Source organism: Podarcis filfolensis, assembly GCF_964270895.1.
Source record: "Podarcis filfolensis genome assembly, chromosome: 4".
Taxonomy (NCBI): Eukaryota; Metazoa; Chordata; class Lepidosauria; order Squamata; family Lacertidae; genus Podarcis; species Podarcis filfolensis.
Window position 1 is genome coordinate 98,177,549 of NC_139607.1, and position 22,395 is coordinate 98,199,943.

General features: G+C 46.2%; 1 protein-coding gene across 4 annotated transcripts; it reads right to left on the reverse strand.

The window, feature by feature from the left end:
- Nucleotides 1–992: 992 nt before the first annotated feature.
- On the reverse strand, nt 993–18,118 carry RNF169 (ring finger protein 169). Of its 4 annotated transcripts, none has more exons than XM_083609934.1 (6): nt 17,958–18,118; nt 10,471–10,547; nt 7,424–7,570; nt 4,697–4,809; nt 3,836–3,932; nt 993–2,251 (listed from the first exon to the last, which is right to left on the reverse strand). In XM_083609934.1, the coding sequence occupies exons 3-6, from the start codon at nt 7,445–7,447 to the stop codon at nt 1,046–1,048; spliced, it is 1,440 nt and encodes a 479-aa protein (XP_083466060.1). In that variant the 5' UTR covers nt 7,448–7,570; nt 10,471–10,547; nt 17,958–18,118; the 3' UTR covers nt 993–1,045. The 4 variants fall into 4 exon arrangements, with proteins under 4 accessions (XP_083466060.1, XP_083466059.1, XP_083466062.1 ...); XM_083609933.1 differs by lacking the exon at nt 17,958–18,118 and adding an exon at nt 17,349–17,497; XM_083609936.1 differs by lacking the exon at nt 17,958–18,118 and adding an exon at nt 10,793–11,382.
- Between the last annotated feature and the right edge of the window lie 4,277 nt (nt 18,119–22,395).

The window sequence follows — 22,395 nt, forward strand, 5'->3', positions numbered from 1 at the left end:
TAACTTGTTGACCAAGTGAGCACTGGTTAGGGCAGGTGTCCAGAAAATACTACCAACACCGCCTATCTCCAATTCAAAACCCACTTTAAATGGGACAGTTTAGTCATTTGCATTGGGCCTTTCAACTCAGCAATCTCAAAAACCAGACACTGGAAGAGTTCAACAGAATCCACTCTCCACGGCCGTCTCATTCACACAACACATCCGCACACATTTCCAGTCACAGAAGTCATTCCACTGCTGTCATAGTTTATATCCCCAAAGCTGTGCATGATGAGGACCAAGAGAAAGGCTTGGGATAACAAACAAATCGCCACGGTAGTGAGAGACTAGGTGCAATTTCTCTGCCTTCAGTTCTGTCTCGCCAGAGTGGGAAGACTTGTAGCTGTACACTGCAAATCTGACTCCTATTATCATGGCCTTGGGATCAAAAAATAATCTACGGCAATGCAAACGGATTGTGCCAGGTGTTAAGAGATGGACAGCACAAATAGCAGCCACAGATCTGGCAAAAGGTTATTAGTTTGGGTTCTGCAGAAACAGCCCTCCATAGATGTGAATGCTCAGTAATACACTGTATATTTAAATACATTCCTGTGTATCCCACAGTTCAAGCGACTGGCCTCCCTCCCTTTCAAGGCTGCTCCTGAGGTTAAAAGATCACTTACAGCAACTGGCTTCAGTGACAAAAAATGCCAATCCAATAGTGTCATCTACTCACAACCTGGAAGCAGTTTGCATACCAGTGGGACTCAGCTGTAGACACGGGTCTATGCCCTTCTGATCAGTGAAATTTAAATGCATTTCTGTGAGTGGGTCTGAAGAGTCTCAGAAGCAACTTCAGTAAAAAGAATAAAGTGTAGCCTACATCTGTGCAAAGACCTTGACTGTAGCGTGAACTGGATTTAACTCACCTTACCATTAAAAAAAAAGGAAACGCAATTGGGGGAGGGGGAGGTAGGATAACAAAACAGGTCTTCCTCCTTCCCCGATCATTTTGACCAACCTCACATTAACTAGAAAAGGCAACATTGTTCAATAAGTGCTACTTTGCACCCATGGTGCTCTTTGACCGCAGGAAATACTGATCTGCTCTCCCTTTCCGCCTTGCCACTGTCCTGTTCTCGCTGTCAAACTTCCGCTGGAGCTGCAAGGCCAGCCGGCGGTCTTCCTCCTCCTGCTTCAGCCTCTGCTCCACCTCACTCCTCCTCCTCTTCCTCGGAGGTTCGGGAGCAGCCAGCGCCCCGTGGTGACAGGCCACCTGCCTCAGTCTCTTGACCGAGCCGGCCTGTTCCAAGTGCTTCATTTTGCACTGTCTCTTTCGGCCCCTCCTCAAAGGCGAGGCCTCGTCGCCGAGGGCTTTCTCGAGACAGACGCCGTTTGGGAAGTTGCTCCGCTCACTTTCGTTCAGGTACTTCAGCTGCTTCCTGCCGGCTGCCTTGACCGATGGGCCGAGGGCCCCGTTCTCTGGAAACTCCGAGCTGACTCTAATCACTTTCTGGGTCACCGTTTTGGCATCGACGTTCAGACACGTTTCCGTCTGCCGCAAGGCTGATTTTGCGCTGGGGACCTCAGAAATCCTGGTGTTTAGAGTGCTTTCGTTGCGTCTCGCTACGGGTGCTTTGGGGTAATCTTCCACCGCCTCCAAGTCTCTCCTGATATTGCCAGAGCTTTCAAACTTTGAAACACAGATTGAAGGAGAACAGTCTGTCGCTGCCTGCACGTGCGTGATGCTTTCAGGCGGCAGCACATCGTTTGATATCTGCAGGGGCTCCTTGACGAGTGAGTTCGCGCTAGGAACCAGAAAATCTTCCCCCGCCTCTGGGGCCAGGGATGTTAGGGTGGCTTTAGAAAGAGTCTTTTTCACCTGCCGTTCCTGGAATATCTGCTCCCATTTTTTCAAGATCCTGGGACTGGCTTCATAAGTGGTTGGCTTCTGTAAACTCCTTGTTAGGTTCCTCGGAGTAGACTTGATAATCAGGGGACTGAGAACTCCACCGTCGGGAAGCTGCTTTGGAGGTGTGCAGGGGGAACAGACAATGGGCTTGAAGTGATTGAGTTCTTCTGAAATGCTGTCATTGCTCTCAGGGCTGATAGAGCGCTCTGGCTTCTGGAGGACGGAGAAGGAAGCAGCTGTATGGAAGACAAGGCGCTTATCAGCCGTTAGGTCTGGGGCGGAGAGGCAGCGATTGTTCTGGGTGGACGATAAAACTCCAACGAGGGGAGCAGGCGCACCAGATAACTGGTTTATCTGCAAGGAGCAAGTGGGTAGCATTATTAACTAATTTACACACAGCTTAATGCCAAAAGGGGTTTACAAAGTACAGTGATACCTTGGTTTACAATCCCAATCTGTTCCGGACGTCCGTTTGTAAACCAAAACAGGTTGTAACCCAAGGCGCGCTTTCGCCAATGGGGCCTCCAAAAAAAATTTGTTCGCAATACAAATAAAATGGGTTGCAATCCAAAAAAAGGTTGCAAACTGGGACATGCACTTCTGGGTTTGACGTGTTTGTAATCCAAAACGTATGCAAACCAAGGTACCACTGGATAAATACGATTTTCACAGATTACGTTGAGAACTGCTACTGCTGCACATTAACATGGAAGGCAGATTCAGGGTAATAATGAAAACAGCTGTAATGCAGCCCTCCAAGCACATTACAAAAAAAGGGGCAAATTCCATGTTATAGATCATTAAAAATGGGGACTGGAAATCAAACTGTCATTATCATGACAACGTTATACAAAACTATGGTACAACCACACTAGACGTACTGCGCAGTTCTGGTCAACACACCTCAAAAATGAGATTGGAGAGCTGGAAGGTTAAAAAAAAAACACACACACAACTGAAGTGATTGTGGGCTGGAGCAATTCACCAAAGAGGAGAAGTTACACAACATTTGGGGGTTAATTCAGTGAAAAGGTGGATAAAGAGGGAGGCATGATAGTGGTGTATAATGATTATGGATGGTGAAGGCAAAGGGGACAGAGACAGAATAGTACAGTACAATACTAAGAACCCAAGGTTATTTGATGAAGCTAAATGACGGAAAAGAAGAAGATAGAAAGAAGAAAGTTCTTATTCACACAGTGCAGAGTTAAAACTATGGGATTCGCTCCCAAATGATGTAGCGATGTCCCAAACTACAGGTGACTTTAAGGGACAAATTCATAGAGGAAGAGGCTCCCACTGGTTGCTAGCCATGAAGGCTGTGTCCAACCTCCACTACAGGAGGCAGTAAAAGCCTCTGAAATGCCTCTGAAAACCAGTGCTGGAATTTGCAAGTAGGGAGAGCGCTATTGCATTCAGGTCCTGCCTGGGAGGGTCTTATGGGCACCTCTGTGAAAAGAGGGTGCCAAGCTAGGTGGGTCTTTGGCTTGAGTCAACAACGAACTGCCACATGGAAGCACCCACAGGACCCTCTGCGGTAGTAAAGGAATCTGTCAAGACACACACATTCAGTATTACAGAAAGCCAGCAGATGCAGCAGTCCCGTGGTCAAATCAAAGACTCTTCGCAATGGTACCTCGGGTTAAGTACTTAATTCGTTCCGGAGGTCCATTCTTAACCTGAAACCTGTTCTTAACCTGAAGCACCACTTTAGCTAATGGGGCCTCCTGCTGCCGCCGCGCCGCTGGAGCATGATTTCTGTTCTCATCCTGAAGCAAAGTTCTTAACCCGAGGTACTATTTCTGGGTCAGTGGAGTCTGTAACCTGAAGTGTATGTAACCTGAAGCGTATGTAACCCAAGGTACCACTGTATAGCTCAGGACATTTTGAGGCAGTGGAACCCAACACGATAGCCACCATTTTCAAAAACATCATCACCTTTGTTCTGACTGGAGCTGATCTTTGCCTGCTTTTGGATCTTTCTCGAAGGGTATCGTTGCAGCTCTGGCTCCTTTCTACCTTGGAGCTCAAGCTTCTAAAAAAAATGTAAAGAAAACAAAAGTTTAGTGGGAAAAGCACAATAAATTAACACAATGCCTACATAATGCTATCATTAAACACCCGTTTGATCTTTGCGCAATATCTTCCTCTTTGTCTCACCTGGGGGAAGGTAGAGGCACAGACCCACAGTATATATGCAGGTAGACAGACTTACATGTATTGAACAAGGTACTGTTCAGCCACATGCCCTCTATCTAGAAATCATATTTCACTAGTTTTAGTTTTATTGCTTCTAATGGACTGAGCTTTATTTTAAATGTTGTGAACCCATTAGTAATAAGGATACTTCAGATATGGCATAAAAACCATTTATTTTTACTAATGATCCATGACCTACAGAGAGCCGCCTCACCCAGAACATGAAGGGGCTGTGAAATCTTTCTAGACAGGAGCTCCAACTGTTCAGCATTTCTGGTCCACATGATTGCCAAGAAGATTTCAAAGCAGGCAAACAAAATCCAGCTAAATTGGCCCTTCACGCCACCCTGCCCCCCCTTACAGCTCCACAGAAACCACAACTTCCTTGGGCCCCAGTCCCTGTAACACATCTGCATAAATGTGCACACAATTTCAAAGTGGTTTCTAATTTGTAGTTTATTCCAGGAACAAATTCTGGGCCACTATAACACAGTCCAGAGTCATCTGCTCACTCTCCTAATATTTCCTGCCCCACCTACCTCCATTGTCTTAGCTGGAACTTTCTCCTAAAGACAGCCCAGAGAGTGACCAAGGACTTACCCTGCCACCAACGCTATTGAGTAGGTGCTTCCCTTGGAGACAAAAGCTGACCGATGCGCAGATTTGCCCTGGAATGGTTCCTCGTTCTCGGAATCAGAGAGGCGTTCCGGAAACTGAAGTGATCAAGGAAAGATTTGTTGACACTTTCCTTATTAATAACAATATTTTAAACTGCCAACTCACAAAAAGTACCAATGTGGCATACAGTGGACCACAAATAGCCTCACTCTAGCAATTCACTGCTTCTTCCAACAGTGTTTTGAGCCTCCATTCCACAGAGCAGTTACGTTTGAAGTACACACCAAGCAGAGGGGGATTTGTTGGCTGTAACCAAATTTGAGACAACAGTAGAAGAACAAAGGAAGAGCGTTTCTGCTGGATCAGATCAAAGACCCATCTTGTCAAGCATCCTGCTTCCCTTGGTGGCGAATTAGATGCCCCTGGGAAGCCCGAAAGCATGACACAGAGGCAAACGGCTCTTTCTCCTGCTATTCTTCCCCAGAGGCTGGAATGCAAAGGGATACTGCCTCTGTGTCTGAAGGTGATTTACGTCATTGTCAAATAGATTTCTACATGCTCATCACTGCAAAGTCTTAAGATGTAAAAGAACTCACAACAGTAAAATCCTGACCAGTACATAGCCACATGGTTTCAGAGTTAAGGGACTAAAATACAGTGGTACTTCAGGTTACGAACTTAATTCGTTCCAGAGGTCCGTTCTTAACCTGAGGCGCACTTTCACTAATGGGGCCTCCTGCTGCCGTGCGATTTCCGTTCTCATCCTGCGGCAAAGTTCTCAACCCGAGGTACTACTTCTGGGTTAGCGGAGTTTGTAACCCGAAGTGTTTGGAACCCGAAGTGTTTGTAACCCAAGGTACCACTGTAATATGGCAGCTATGGCTATCCACGGTTAAGACGTCATGATGGCTAGATTTATATCCAACATCACAGGGAGTATGCCTCTGAATACCAGTCACCGGGGAATTACAGAGGGGAAGGGATACTAGCCAATCCAGTTTCTATGCCTGGGTCCTAAAATCCTTAGCTCATCAACATCCCATGGGAGATTACTCTGTACCTCTTGGTACACATGTCTGAAAGCGAGTCCTACAAAAATCAGCTAGGCTTTCTTTTCAGCAAAGCTTTAAAGTCAGGGTTGTCATTTAGTTAAATCAGGGGTCGGCAAGTTTTACCTCGCCTGGGCCAGTTCACTCCAGCGGAGATCCCTCCGTGGGCCGCATCGCGCGTGTGAGAGAGCGCGCGCCCGCAATTTCCGGTGTTTGCACAGACATGATTTCTGGCGCCACGGAAGCAAGTCCCCACACCACGCTGTGCCAGTTTAGCGCAGTGCGTGGGGACTCACCAAGCAGGCAGCTTGGTTCGGGGGCGGCTCGAGGGCCGGTTAAACGACTCCCGTGGGCCGCTTGTGGCCCATGGGTCTTAGGTTGCTGACCCCTGAGTTAGATGCCCCGTTCTCCCATCCCACTCAGCATTCTGTCCGCACATTCATGTAGTTATAGCTAGGGAGGAGGAGCCCGCTCAGCACTTTCAATCCCTGCAGTCCATATTCGTGGGTATCTTTGTCCTGTGTTGGTTCACACACAACAAAATCTGTGACTTCCTATGGCAAGACTTTCCAGAGGAAACAAGGTCTCAAAAGTTCCCCCTACAACTCTGCACTGAATTTGGTGTGGCCATGAACCTGACAATGAAGTCCCAGGAGAAAACAGTGTGCCATCGTCACGTGACATAGTCCCTAGTGTCTGCAAGATATTTCTAGGAGGAACACCCAAATTATTGGCTTCTGCATTAAAAGCAGCAGTATTTTGTTTTCATCCTACAGCCACCATATGGACTGTAACTTATAGTTATCAGATTTTTTTCAATGAATCCGGGGACACTTTAAAAAAAGTAAAAAATTAAGCTGAGTAGCAACAGGGAGTCAGTAGTGGGGATGGTGAGGCAAAAGATCCTGGCCCCAAGCACACTTGCATATTGTATAAAGATGCAAAGCCCTTCTTTTGTACCCTGTGAAACATAAATGCGCAGTTTTTAAAAAACTGGACAATGGCGCGCCGCGCGCGTCCTGAGCCTTCCCCAATCTCCTGCCCCCTTTGTTTTGACAGATCGGGGGAGGCTTGGGAGTCGCGGGCGGATGGCTGTTGACCAGGAAGGGTGCAAGGTGCATGGTTTCTCTGCCAGGCAAGGTGCAAAGCCCTTCTGTCGGACCCTGTGAAACATAAATGTGCAGTTTTTTAAAAACTCTGCAACTCCTGAGCCTCCCCCGATCAGTCAAAACAAAGCGGGAAGGGGACAGGAGATCTGTACCGCCGGACGTCCCCAGTTCTCCTTCAGCAGTGGCAGCGGCAGTCAGCATCCCAGAGTCAGCCTGGTAGCGAAGTTGGCTCTGGCTGGCCCTGGGCTGCTGAGGCTGCCGCTGCCACGTTTCCCGGGGACAGATTTGCAAATCTGGGGACATTCCGGGGACGGAATTTGTCCAGAGACAGATTTGCAAATCCGGGGACTGTCCAGGAACTGGGGACATCTGGTAACCCTACCGTAACTAAATCACAGTATTTTGGAAGGGGGGCACTGCACGTGCTTTGCCCACAAAAGGTTCAATCTCTGAAGCCTCCAGGCTATCATGGCTATGGCAGGTAGGTATACAGCTTTTTTTGTGTGGTGGTGGAGAGACAAAGCAGCATAGCACAACCCACAGTTACTTACACGTTCTTGGGTCATTTTGACCATTAAGGACTCCTCTTTCTTCTGATCTTCTGTTTTTCTTTTCCCTGCATCAGTAGTGTCCTCAACAATCAGCTTGTGAATAAAATCATCAGAGCTTCTCTCTTCTTGCAGTTTTTCATCCCTCAACTAGAAGCAAATGAAAATTCATGTCCTGGTTTACTCTTGCTTTGGCTGCTGCTCTTTTTTAAAAATGCAGCTGTTTTATTGCTGCAGCTACATTTGGGTCCCACAGTTAAAGAGAGACATTGACCAATTGCAGTGTGTCCCAAGATGGGTGACCAGGATAGCGAAGAGACTGGAAACCAAACTGTATGACAAATGATGGAAAGACCTGGATCTCTTTAGCCTGGAGAAGTGACTTTTACACTGATTTTAAGGCAAAACCTTCCAAAGCAGTTAACGTAACTTTAACAACAAAGCAATCTATAGAAATACAATAAAACAGCTGAACAACGGTAACGTTAAATCCAGATAAAACACATCATTAAAACCTGAAAACACTAAAAGGTGGAAACAGATAAAAATAGTCTTCACCTAGCACTGAAAAGGTCTCAGACTCTGCAACATGTAGGCCTCTCTGAGAAGAACATTTCAGAATCCAGGTCCCACAATCAAAAGGCCCCTATTGTGGTCACCACTCAAGGCAGGGGGACCCATAAGAGGACCTAAGTTGGCTCAGGGTAGCCATTTTAGAAATAGAATTACTTATTTTTGGTGTTGCAAGGTTCTGCTTTTTAAAAAAATAAATAAAAAATAAGGCAGTTATTCTGGGGTAGACTGGAGCTGCAGCTGTTCCTCATGCAGAAAAGTCTCAGGACCCATCCCTGTCATCTCCAGGTAGAGCTGAAAATGTCTTGTCTGAAACCCTGGAGAGAGACAGCCGGTCAGTGTTGACAATATTGAGCAAGATGGAGCAAAGGTCTGACTCCTATTTTCCTATCTATTATGCAAAAATTATAGTGAAAAGATCAGGTGTAGCATAGGACTAAATCCCAAGACTTGGCAGTAACTCCTGAATTTAGGCACTGGGCAATCTTTATGTCCCACCTGAGCATAGGTTTAGGAATCTGCTTCCTTTGGGCACAGTTTAAAGTTCAGAAAAGGTGTTTAAACATTGAAAGGAAGCACATCTAAGTTCTGCCAGTGTGTCTGAAGAAAAAGAGCAGGGCCGGCAAGCCAAACAGGAAGTGGACAAAAAGCTGTCTCCCAACTGCACACGTGGCAGAGTCAGAGCCCCAGAAACACTTCTTGAAAACATTTTCTCCTCAATTGCTGTAAAGGAAATCATTAGAACTATTGCCAGAAATGCTTCTACAGCATGAAGAAAATCGTAGTGCAGTTTCAACAAGGAAGCTGTGTAGGATATGCAATTCCCAGCTTCCCTTTCCTAACGTCACCAGGCTTCTGCTGCTGCAGGCTTTAAAACTACAAGATCTGTATAAGGAATTCATTATTTCACCTCTATGATACTGCATGCAGAACATTTCTATTTCCCCCCCTCTGGCGGCCAGTAGGCAACTGTGCTATCTTATTTATAATCCTGCAGTTTTGAATGAATCACCCAGAAGGCTCTTCACGGAGGATTAAAAACTAATAACTATTTCTACTGGGCAACTGGGTGCTTTACCAAGCAAAGTACATGGGGCCTAGAGTCCCTCTGGAGAAAATTTAAATGGTGGGTAGCTAGGGCATTGCTTTGCAGTGTGTCCAACCACCCAGGGAAAATAGTTTTAAAGAGGAGGTGGTAGGGGCAAAAGGAGCAATGGAGATGGGAAAAGAATGATGGAAGAGGTGAGGGTAATGAGCAGAGCGATAACGAGGAATGAGTTAAGGGTGTGGGGATCAAGCCTGGTTTGCACAATGTCTTCCGCCCCACAAAAGAGAAAGCACTTGCACAACACAGGCACACACAGCACCCTGCAGGCATGTGTCCTCCTTGCTTTTCCATGGGCCTGGCAAATGTAGAATCCCGTGGAAATAGAACAAAGCAACTTGAATTTATAATAATGATAATTTATTATTTATACCCCGCCCATTTCCCCAGCCACTCTGGGCAGCTCCCAACCGAATATTAAAAACATGATACAATTTGTGTGATTTTTACAAGGGATCCCCCCAAACGCGTCCATGGGTGCGTACTGTCATTTTGTTGGCACCCCATGTAAAAACCACGCAAGATCCACCAAGATCCATGACTTGGATCAACATCTGTGTGTCATGACAGCACTGGGAGTGGCAAGGGAAGAAGAGAAACTGAGGTGTACAGCTCTGGCACACTCTCAACATTCCACAGGTCTACAAAGGCTGGGAGCTCTTGCAATAATAATTTGCAGAAAGCGTGGAAAACATTGCGCAGTTATCTCCTTTGCTCCACCTAATCTCTTTCTCTCATCCTCTACCACGGCTGAGAAAGATTCCCACAAAATGAAACAGAAGTTCTCAACTGTGCCCAACCAAACCTCCTTAGTCAAGGAAGAGAACAACAATTAACATACTTTAAATCGCCCTCAGTAGTAAAAGACTGCCCAAATTCACATTTACAGAGATGTGTATAAATTTGATGTAAATAAATGGATAGACAGACAGATAGATAATTGATCTGACATTCAGAAAGAGAAGACAACAGAAATCTGCAAGAGTCTACGGCATGCCTTAACACCCCTGAATGCAAAATGCTTATTAAAAATAGGGTATGGATCCTATCAGCCCCCAAGAATATCTGTCAGTACTACAAAAGGATGAGCACAAAATAAACACCAGCTCTATGCTGGAGACAGATGCACACTAGGCAAATGTAGCAGTGACTGCTTTAAACTTTAACAGCCATAGACCTAGAACAGGGGCAGGGCACTTCTGGCCCTCCAGATGTTGTTGGACTCCCAACTCCCACTAAGCCCCACCAGAAGGCCCAAAGTGTCAGGGAAGATGGGGGGTGGACTCCAGAAACTTCTGGAGGGCCACAAATTGCCCATTCTGGTCTTGATGATATGGCTGCAATAATTTATCACAGAATCCAACTGTCTTACCTTTCGTAGCTGGCTTTTGTATTCCTCATGCAGCTCTCCAGGCTTGCTTAATGAGATGGGTGCTCTGAATATAAAATCTGCAGGCAGAAAGAGGGGTGGAGGAGTTGTTTAGCGTTTTGAGCATTCACAGAAATGCTGCAGAAATGCAGTTAAGCATGGTTATTCTTACTACTATATCAGAAATGTGTTTTTTCCTCATACTGGGGCTCACCACAAGGAGATGAATCCACTTGGCAACTGCATGCTAAAATAACGATCCAAAAAGCAGCCCTCAGCCTCTCAAAACTTTTTTAAAAAATCAAGTGCAACAATGGTAGCCTACCTATGCAACTTGAGTGAAACTAAGCAGGATTTGCGCACATAGGTGTCCTGCTGTTGGAGAGCAAAATGTCACACTACCTCCTGTGCCATCTCTAGTAAAAAGCTCAACAGCAACTTTAAAAACCACACCCACTTTGGCAAAACACATGCCCAGGCAAGTCACTCTCTGGAACCAGAGATTCTCTACAAAGGAATTCAAGACCAAGTCATCCATAAAGCCATCCAATTTTATCTCATCATGTTTGCAAAGAAGAGACTATCGCAAAACAAATATAAGTCACTGATAAGAAGCTGAAAAGGGACAGGTTAGCCAATCCACAATTTGTGCCCACACAGTACCACCAGCTAGCTTTAAGAAAACTTTCCACATTTAAGTTACCAAACACAGGACCCATTTCAGTATCACGTGGGCATGTTTATTTTCAGACGTTAAGTGTGTGGACATGAGTACAAGAAGCAAAAATAAAAAATGTACCAGGTGCCTCTGTCACTGCCCCATCTTCTAGGCATCAGCTTGGACTACAAACACCCATTTGTGATATACTGCCAGGTCAAACATTATGAAGCCATTATCACAATACAGTGGTACCTCGGGTTAAGTACTTAATTCGTTCCGGAGGTCCGTTCTTAACCTGAAACTGTTCTTAACCTGAAGCACCACTTTAGCTAATGGGGCCTCCTGCTGCCGCTGTGCCGCGGGAGCACGATTTCTGTTCTCATCCTGAAGCAAAGTTCTTAACCTGAAGCACTATTTCTGGGTTAGTGGAGTCTGTAACCTGAAGCGTATGTAACCTGAAGCGTATGTAACCTGAGGTATTAACTTCAAACTGGTTTTGGACGATTTATCGACATATTGCCCAGCCCTAGATGACATGGGGGTGACATGTGTACAGCACCCCAAAAAGGTGCCTGCATCCAGCATTGAATGTACATTATCATACATGCGTTAAGGGACTTATGTCAATTATTTCCCTAACAAACATTTGAAAAGTCAGGATTTGCCAGAAAGTCAGAGTCTCAGGGAGAAGAGTCGGTGGAAGAAGACTGGAAAAAATTCAAAGATTATTTACAGAAATACTGTAAAATTAATGAATGCTAGAAAAATGTTGGAATGAAGTTATATGGCTTTAGCAGAAAGGTTATAAGGAATTAAGTACAAATGGATTTTTAATGTATCAAAGGGAAAAAAATAAGGTTAAAGTAAGTTAAGATAAATTACAGGACAGAAAACTGAGGAAGATGGAAAGAATTTGCTGAAACAGTTAATTCAAGTGGAATACAAAAAGGGAGGTGTGAGGAGGTCATGGAAACAAGTGAATGAAAGATAAGATACTGAAATTATGGATGTGTTTTAAATTGTGTTTGTTGTATTTTGTTAATTTAATGTTTTAGTGTCAGTGTTATGTAGTGTTTTTGTTTCTGTATTGTATTGTCTTGTTGAACTATTTTTCTTTCTTTTATATTCTTTAAACTGTTAATAAATATTATTTTTTTAAAAAGAAAGAAAGTCAGAGTCTCTAAATGTGCTCTCCTTTATACAAAGGAAGCCTGTCCTGGATTTCCCTATCACTTGAAAGGGAGCATGATTGTATAACAGTGGAAATGTTTAAAGGGAACCACGTCTTCCTCTCAATAGTCCTTTCTAGTGGCAAAATGCATCTTTTACTTTCCAGGCAGGATAGTTTGCCTTTCTTGGCACAAGGTCACGATAAATCTACGGGGGAGGAGCATGCGTGTGCACACACGTCAAGATTCCCACACCGGCAGCACCCATAACACAGGCATGCACAAAGCTACACAGCCAGTCAGCTGTGAGCAAAATTTATCTGCCGGGACCCAGGGAAGCCTCACAACACGTGGATTTTTTATTAATTTAAAAAAAAATCATTTAATGGTTTAGCACCAGTGTTGAAGCAATGATTCTTCAACATCAACTTCGTTGGACTGGTCATGTTGTATGGATGCCTGATTGTCTTCCAAAGCAACTACAGCGGTACCTCTAGATACGAACAGGATCCGTTCCGGAGCCCCGTTCGCATCTAGAAGCAACCGTAACTAGCGACAGCACATCTGCGCACGTGCGCGTCGCTTTTCGACACTTCTGCGCATGCACGTGACGTCATTTTGAGCATCTGCGCATGTGCAAGCGGTGAAACCCAGAAGTAACAGAGCACAACTCGAACGCACTCAACCCGAAGCTCATTCAACCCGAGGTATGACTGTACTCTATTCCGAACTTAAAAATGGAAAACGTAATGCTGGTGGTCAACAAAAGAGGTTTAGAGACTGTCTCAAGGCAAATCTAAAAAAATGTAGTATAAACACTGACAAATGGGAAACACTGGCCTGCAAGCGCTCCAGTTGGAGAACAGCTTTTACCAAAGGTGTCATGGGCTTTGAAGACACTCAAACTCAGGACACAAAGGAGAAACGTGCTAGGAGGAAGGCATGCTTGGCAAATCCACACCGTGATCAACTCCCGCCTGGAAACCTGTGTCCCCACTGTGGAAGGACATGTGGATCCAGAATTGGCCTCCACAGTCACTTACGGACTCATTGTTAAAACAGTGTTTATGGAAGACAATCTCACTCGGCTACGAGGGATCGCCAAAGAAGAAGTAGTGTGTGTATGGATAGACAGATCTAGCAACTTTGTGTACTCGTGCAAGGTTCCCCTAAGACAAAACAGCATGTCCCCATGGGCAGACGTTGCTCTGAAGTGACCCAACATTGGGTTGCATGAAATCTGACAGAACTGTTGCTCAAGACTAGACAGAATTTCCTAGATTAACAAAACAAAATCCAGTTTCCTATTTGAGGAAGTTTAATGACCAGGGCAGGGCTGGGCCTAAAAGCAGAAGACCCTCTCTGAAGTTTAGCAGGTCAGAGTTTGGTCAGTGCCTAAATGCTTAAAGCTAGGGAAGAAAAATTGACTTTGAATAAACTATTTCTTAACATGTTTGTGACAGTTTACTGCATTTAGTTAACCTGAAACCATGCCATACACAATCTTGACATAGAACACTTTTGTCCATTCTGATAATCCAATTTAGATAGAAGAGCTGGATATTGCAAACAAATGTAACCTGGTACATATGATAACAGAAAATAAATTAATTCAAGTTTCATTCGCAATTTCCCCAAAATCAAACCAACAGCGGAATGTTGCTGTGCACTCCCCCCCCTGCAATTACAACCCCTATATTGTGTGCTCAAGAATCAGCCAGTGACTTCTATTCAAAGAAAGAAAGCCGACCATTGAGATCTGAAGATCCACAAGACTCCACCTTAACTCTTTGTGTCCCCGTCAGGTGACATCAAGGAGTGGCAAAAGTGCAACTTGCAGGCCAAAGCTCAACACAGCATTATCTGAGGAATTCTCCTGAACGCAATAGTCAATTTCAAAAAGCAGTTTTCAGAAAACCTGTCAAACTACACCTAACCCAGACTTTCCATCCAACTCTAAGCTATTCATTCTTTTCTGTGGTTGTACAGCAGACCAGAACAACCAGAAAACTGTCAATTTATGGGGGGAGCCGATAAAATTAGTGGCACTGAAGTGCTTTTAGAGATGAAAAGGTTTTCAGCGTAGAGAACACAAAGTTTTATGGCACACTGGAATCTAGGGACCTGTTGCACAAGGAACGCTCTCTCAATAACAAGAAAGAAAAAAGAAGGGTTCAGCCCTGGACACAGGTCAGACAAAATGAAGGTAATCTGGTTAGTGGAGATCCAGCCCAGACAAGTAAAGGAAAATGGCACAAAACTGAATTTACTCATGACATCCGATTCAGCGCCCAAGGTAGTGATGGTTGTTAAAACCCATCAAATCCCCTGCTTTAGGACAGTAACAACCTTGCCGAAGGAGGTAGGAATTGGAGAATAACAGTAAGTCCAGGTGACCCTTACACCTTTGACCAGAGAAGGGACAGGGCCATTCCCTGTATACACACCTTAGGAAAATCTTTTCCCCATACTATCACCGTCTCAATTCACCAATCATCTTCTTTTTGGCAGCATTATGTGTCCAGCATACATTATGTAGCTCAGTAGGTAGAGCATGATACTCTTAATCCCAGGGTTGTGGGTTCAAAGCCCATGTTGGGCAAAAGAGTCCAACATTGCAGGGGGTTGAACTAAATGACCCTTGTGGTCCCTTCCAACTCTACAATTCTATGATTTAATTCTATGTCCAGAACATTCAATACATCTACCCACAAAGTCAAGAAATATATGACCAACCCCAGAAGCAAAACTAAACTCACACTTGCTCATCTCCAGAACATGTTTAAAAGGTGCAAATTCACATTCCATGATAAAACTCTCAAACTCACATACACAAAGCCCTGCTTTACACCATGTGAAATATATTTTGGACTAATTCAGCACCATGAGTGTTAGTTCTTTTCAAATACACAGGCAGAGTGACTAAAAAAAGTATCATCTTATGTTTGTGTACAATTGCAATCCATGTAAGTGATTCAAGGAGTGGCTATCGTTCCATCAGTAACCAAGAGCAGGAAATTAGCAGACTTAGAAACATATTTTGCATATGCATCATTACACAGCCGACCTCTTGTTCTTAGGAACATCACCTCACTTACTAAGTGTCATATTGTTCTAATAATACTGTGCTCCACAAACAATTAGTGATGTATACGCCTTTTCCCAATGTGCATGACTGTCACACCCAAGCACTCACTAACTCACACACCAAAGGCATCTCATTTCTCTTTACACTGTTGTGGCCCATGTGTACAACACAATACATTTATTGGGCTTTCAATGCTACATTCTCCTCTGTCCACCCCTGCTCTCAACACCTGACTCAAAGCAAACCTCAACACACCCAGTCAATCAGGCACTAAATTTATCACAACTCTCGAGACCCACAAAGGCTGTACTTTTTGGTACCTCTGGTTAACACATACTTGAAAAGCCTCACAATAACACGCCCATCACACTGCCCATGCCCCATAGCCAACGGATGATCAACCCGTGTGGTGTAGTGGTTAGAGACTAGGAGCTGGGAGGCCAGGGCTCAAATCCCAGCTCAGCCATGAAATTCGCAGGGTGACCTTGGGCTAGTTCTCAGCCTAACCTACCTCACAGGGTTGTTGTTGTGGGGGGGGAATGGGGAGGAAGAATACGCCTTGAGCAACTTGGGAGAGAAAGTGGGATACAGTGGTACCTCTGGATGTGAACGGGATCCGTTCTGGAGCCCCGTTCGCATCATGAGCAGAACGCAACCTGCGTCTGTGCATGCACGTGACGTCATTCTGAGCGCCTGCGCCTGCGTGAACGGCGAACCCCGGAAGTAACCCATTCCGTTACTTCTGGGTCGCGCTGGGACGCAACCTGAAAAGATTTAACCCGAAGCATCTGGGTTAAACCACAGAGCCTAGGACTTGCCGATCAGAAGGTCGGTGGTTCGAATCCCCGTGACAGGGTGAGCTCCCGTTGCTCGGTCCCCGCTCCTGCCCACCTAGCAGTTCGAAAGCACGTCAAAGTGCAAGTATATAAATAGGTACCGCTCCGGCGGGAAGGTAAACAGCATTTCCGTGCGCTGCTCTGGTTCGCCAGAAGCGGCTTCGTCATGCTGGCCACATGACCCGGAAGCTGTATGCCGGCTCCCTCGGCCAATAAAGCGAGATGAGCGCCGCAACCCCAGAGTCGGTCACGACTGGACCTAATGGTCAGGGGTCCCTTTACCTTTACCTATGACTGTATAAAGGCAATAAAGAAAGAAAATTGAACAGGGCATGTCTGGAGACTGTTCCCCTGAATGACCCGCCCCTGCGAGAAGAAATACCCACACACAGGACTCCTTCAATTCACAAGATACACTTCAGACAGATGCCAACTGTGCCAAGGGGTGAAGGCAATGCACAAGATAAGAATGCAAACACAAGGGAGCACAGCCAATTGCAACTGACTGCACAATACATGTGCTTGTTACACTCCTCCTTCAAGTGCACCAAAGATGTATAAAACATGGAGCTCCAGCACATGGCTGATGTTTTAAAACAAACAAACAAACACACAATGTTGTGGTTAGCAAATTCCTTAAAACCATTCTGTTTTGGGAACCAACCTGCATTTTGTAACTCTGGGTATTAAGGTTTAAGAAAGCGATCAATTATTTCTGGGTATTTAACCAATTCTTCCTGGAAATAAAGCTTGAAGGAATTGATTTGCAGAGAGTGGTTAAAAGCAGGTGGAAAACACGGGTCTTTGGGGTCACCTGAAAGGTGGGCCAACAGGCATCATCCGGCTCTCTCATTTGCTCTGAAGGCGTTGCAAAACAACCACCGCAGCCACCACATGCATCTTAAGCCTGTGTCCATTTAGCTAGAAATAAACTGCGTTCTCGGGCGAAGCCCCACGCAGAGCTGCTGTCCCCGCGTGACACAGCCCCTCGGAATTTCGTGTTTGCATCTTGTGTTTTTCATGTTGCGAACTAACCCCGAGATCTACGAATGCAAATTTAATTAACAAACAACAACAGCCACCTGCCCGCAGACCCAGGCGCCTACGCCCGCCCCCGTGAAATTTACCCATTCACACACGCACGCCGCGCCTGGGCGCATCCCGACGTGCTTCGCTGGCAACTGGGGCGCCTGTCCAAAAACCACGCACACCCTGAGGCTCCGCTGCCCACGTAGACAGAAACGCGAGCGGGCAGGCGCGCGCCCAGAAGACGTCAGCGAGTCGCGTGCATTTCCTACTCTCACTCTCTCACACACGCAAACGTAACCCATTCACACGATACGTGTCGCGCACGGGCGGGCGCCGCACCTCGCTCTGCCTGGGCGGACGGTGGCGGAGGAGGAGGCGGCGGCGGCGGCGTCTCCCCTTCCGACGGGGCCCGAACCGAGGAGAAGCTGCCGAGGCGGCTGCGGCAAAACGGGAGGCCGGGGCCCTGAGGCGGGCAGCGCCGCGGCCCGCAGGCGCACCGGGGCCCGCCACCCTCCGCCGCCGCCTCTTTCTCCTCAGGCCCGCCCTGGCGCCGCCTCCTCCGGCCCCGTCGCAGGAGCGGAGGCGGCGGCGGAGACCCCGCGGCCCGGACGCCGAGCGCCGCCGCCGATGCTGCTGCCGCCGCCGCCGCCGCCATTTTCTCACGGCGTGAGGGGAGGGAAACGAGCCCCCGCGTCGGCCACGCCCACCTCCTCCATATTCATGAGCCCCTCCACCGCCAGCCTCCTCCTCCTCCTCCTCCGCTGCTGCTTGTTTGTGATGGTGGCGGCGGGGGAGGGTAGTCCGTTAATGCGCGCGCCGCCGCCGACGGTTAGGAAAAGGCCCGCGCCTGCCTCGGCCGCCGCCGGAGCCCCGCCCACTTCTCTCCCCACACCCAATAGCCGGGCGAGGGTGGGTCGGCCGCGCCCAGTCAGAGGAGCGGGCCGGGAAGGAGGCTCCTCCTCCTGCTTTATAAGTGACACCGCGGCCCCCTCCCCCCACCGTCTCAGCCCTCGCAGGCGTCGTTCGCTTCTCGCCCCGGTTTTCCCCTCACGTTACACGGCTGCACGTTGTCAATACACGCAAATAAAGTGACTGGAAAACACGCGTGTCTCTGTGTCTAGACATACGCATATTTACACGAAAAGGGTGTGTCTCGCATATCACTGAGGGAGAGAATACAGAGACGGATCTCTCTGTGTGTTGTGTAACCGGGTCTGCAGATAAAACACTCAGATATTTACAAAAACGTTTTTATATAGCACGTGTGTGTGTGATATAAAGTCTCAAACTCAGACCCATCTCAGACCTTCCAAGGCTCTCTTCTTGCCTGGGACGTCCCTGATTTACAGAAGCTATCCTAGTTACAGATAGGTAGCCGTGTTGGTCTGCCATAGTCAAAACAAAAAAAATTTTTTTCCTTCCAGTAGCACCTTAAAGACCAACTAAGTTAGTTCTTGGTATGAGCTTTCGTGTGCATGCACACTTCTTCAGATGTGTATCTGAAGAAGTGTGCATGCACACGAAAGCTCATACCAAGAACTAACTTAGTTGGTCTTTAAGGTGCTACTGGAAGGAAAGAAGCTATCCTAGTTTCTGATTTTATATATATACAGGGTGAGGTTTTTTTTAAAAGAGTATCCACGGGGCCTCTTCGAAATAACTCACCCTGTATATAAAACACTGTTTCTCAAGTCAGCTCCCTATTTGGATCACTTTTCCTGTTTGCAATGCGTAGTCTGTCACACACCAACTATAAGTATCAGGTTTTTTTTAATACACACACACACACACACACATATATATATATAGCTTTTGACACGTGAAAGTCAAAAGCGAGGAAACATCCAGAAGCCACAAAGAGATGGATCTTGTCCTTTGAGCTCCCTGGAAATGTTGTGACGTGGGGTTTGTGATTTCAGCTCTCTTGACATAATTCTCCGTGGCGGTGGCCTCCTTCAAGGCTGAAGCAAGGGTAACCTCTTCTTTAGCCACGATGCGTCTTCTGGCTTTCTTGCTGCTCAGACCACCGATAAACCGATCCAGGAGAGTCTCTTCCAGATCTTGGAAGTCGCAGTGCTGAGCGAGCTTCCGCAGTTCAGCTAGGAATGCAGATACAGACTCCCCAGCACGCTGCTGCCTCTTATGAAACTCCAACCGCCGGGCCATCTTGGTCTCAGTAGGCACCAAATGGCTTGTCAGGCAGGCAAGAATATCTTTGAGAGGTGTCTCACTTAGCTTCGCTGGAGCAAGCAATGCCTTGGCCAGCTTGAAGGTCTCAGGCCCACAGTAGCTCAGGAATGTGGCCCTTCTTTTGCTGGCATCGGTGATCCCTTGAGCCACTGCGAAGAACTCAAAGCGTTCGACGTAGTCTTGCCACGTGTGGGGCTCTGATGGCTGGAAGGGCTCCAATACCCTTGGACTCTCCATTGTCCTGTGGGCAGGGTCGTCTTCTCAGCCGGCCAGTGAGTCTTGTTCTTAGCTACAATCCGGACTCTGAGGCAGGGCTGCGTTTAACCGCTCCTCAGCATTCCGGATTTAATTCAGAACCAGAGATTGTCTTTTAAAGTCCAACTGGAGTGGACTGTTGACTGTTGATCTGAATTGGACGGATGCTTCAGATGCTTTCAATTGTGGCTATATATATATATATATATATATAATTAAATTTCCCTGAATTAAATTTCCAGCTTCATCAAGACTTATTTATGCCCACAAGCCTATGCAACAGTGGCTTGAACCATTTTTCCCCCAGTACCCAGCCATTTTGCAGATTTTTCTGCACTGCTTTTTGTTATGTACTGAAGTTCTCACCCTGGGCCAGCAGGGGGATACTGTAGATAGTTAAGCAAATGAAGGATCGAAAAGTGACATTCAGTGATTGGATAGTTTTGTATGCAAATGAAGGATCAAAAAGTGACGTTCAGTGATTGGATAGTTTTAGAAAATGGCAACAGTTACATTGTTTCTGGAGCTCTATATAAGCAGGCTGACTGAGCTCCTCAGCTTAGTTCTGTTCCAGCTTACAAAATAAAGAGCTGCTTTGGAGAAATCGCTGTGTCGTCTGCTATGCCAACCCACAACTTAACACTTTTAATGTTTTTTTATATTGCTGTACACACATTCTGGATATTTTGCGATTGAGCGATACATAAATAAAAATACCGATTTATTTTTTTTCTAACGGTAGGAGGAGAGCTAGCTGGGCAGTCCCACAGTTTGGTGCCACAACTGAGAAGGCCCTGGATTTTATTTATTTGTTTAAAAGAATTTATATAATGCTTGATTTAAAACAAAACAAAACAAAACAAAAACCCCAAACCTCAAAGTGGTTTTACTGTGCTTCTGACAGTGGGGGCATCATTCAGTCTAAGTCCTCAGGAAAACACAGCAGAGGGGAGCTGGTACACAGGAAGAGGTGTTCCTTCACATTGTTATAAATAAATTCATGAATGTCAGAATCTACCGTATTTTTCGCTCCATAAGATGCACCTGACCATAAGACGCACCAAGTTTTTAGAGGAGGAAAACCAGAAAAAAAATATTCTGAACGAAACAGTGGATGTATGATTTTTGTGGTTCATGCTGTGGCCACAGACATGTGATCTGATGGTGAATTTGGGGTGACCCAATGCAAAAATCCTGAGGATCCACGTGGATCCGTGCTTTGTAACCACATTTTTGCACCACTGCAGCCCCAGGAAACAATGGGTGCGTGGGTTTTTTGGTGCAGGCTGTAGCCATGGACATGCTATGTGACCTGATGGTGAATTTCGGGTGACCCAATGCATAAATCCTGAGGATCCATGAGCTTTTACCTCTCCCCTCCCAGGCAGCCTCTGCTAGCCTCCCTTATCTCCCTCCCGATCCCACCGATCAGCTGCTTCCTTTCAACACTCCCTTCCCTCTTGTTTGCCTTAGTGTCTTTTCCTTAGCTGGAGCAGTTTTTTGCTCCTCCTTTTCTTCTAGTTTCTCTCCTCGTTGCTTTAGTCTTCCTGTCTCCTCTCCTTGCAAGTTTGCTGCCTTTACCTCCGCCTTCCCAGGCAGCTTCCTTTATTGCTAGCCTCCCTTATCTCGCTTCCGATCGCTTGCGATCAGTGGCTTCCTTTCAACACCCCCTTCCCTCTTTCAAAAAAAGAAAAAAAAAAGCATGATCTGTGTTATGTACTGAAGTTCTCACCCTGGGCCACCAGGGGGATACTGTAGCTAGTTCAGGTCCACATATGCAAATAAGGGATTGAAAGTGATGTTCAGTGATTGGATAGTTACAGAAAGTTGTTACAGTTGCTTTGTAGTGGAGCTCTATATAACCAGGCTGGCTGAACCCTTCAGTTCAGTTCTGTTCTGGCCTGTGAATAAACAAGAGCTGTTTGAAGAATCGCTGTGTTGTCAGATATGTTCACCCACAACTTAACAATCTGCTTTTTGCCCTGGGCAATTCGGCTCCAGGGACAACGTATTCTCTCCATAAGAAGCACAGACGTTTCCCCTTACTTTTTAGGAAGAAAAAAGTGCATCTTATGGAGAAAAAATACGGTAGCTGATATTTGGGATAGTAAGGGAAAATGCAAGCTACAGAACTTAGCCAGCTTATTCAAACCAGCCTGGTCAAGCTGGCTGAATGCAAGCCAAGATGAAACAATGGGGGGGGGGTCATCTACGTATTTAAGAAGGTTCTCAGGTCTGTGCAAAACAGGGGTTTGCCGAGGTGTGTGAGGTGACAGGGAAAAGTGTTGTTTTACTGGAGGCTTGGCTTTTTGGCGAAAGATGATGGGAAAAAGGAAGAGAGCGAAGGCCAAAAAACCATCTCAGTGCTAGCTGGAGGAGGCTGCACTAAGAGACCGGGAGCCGCGACTGACGGCCGCTTTGGAGCCAAGCTTGCTGAAGCTATGAAAAGGGCAGCGAGAGATCCTCTTGGGATATAATGTTCTGCACCCCTCCACAGCAGACTTCCCAGTGTCATTCGGAATAAATAACAAGATGAAAGATGAAAAGATCTTTGTACATAATTCCAGTAATTTAGCTTTAGTATGTACAATGGGACATGAACCCAACATCTCCATTCAGATCAGGTCTCTCCATAGTTTTTAGTTTGGTAATGAGTTGTAATTCAGCAACTTCTCTTTCAAGTGTATTTCTAAAATTCTT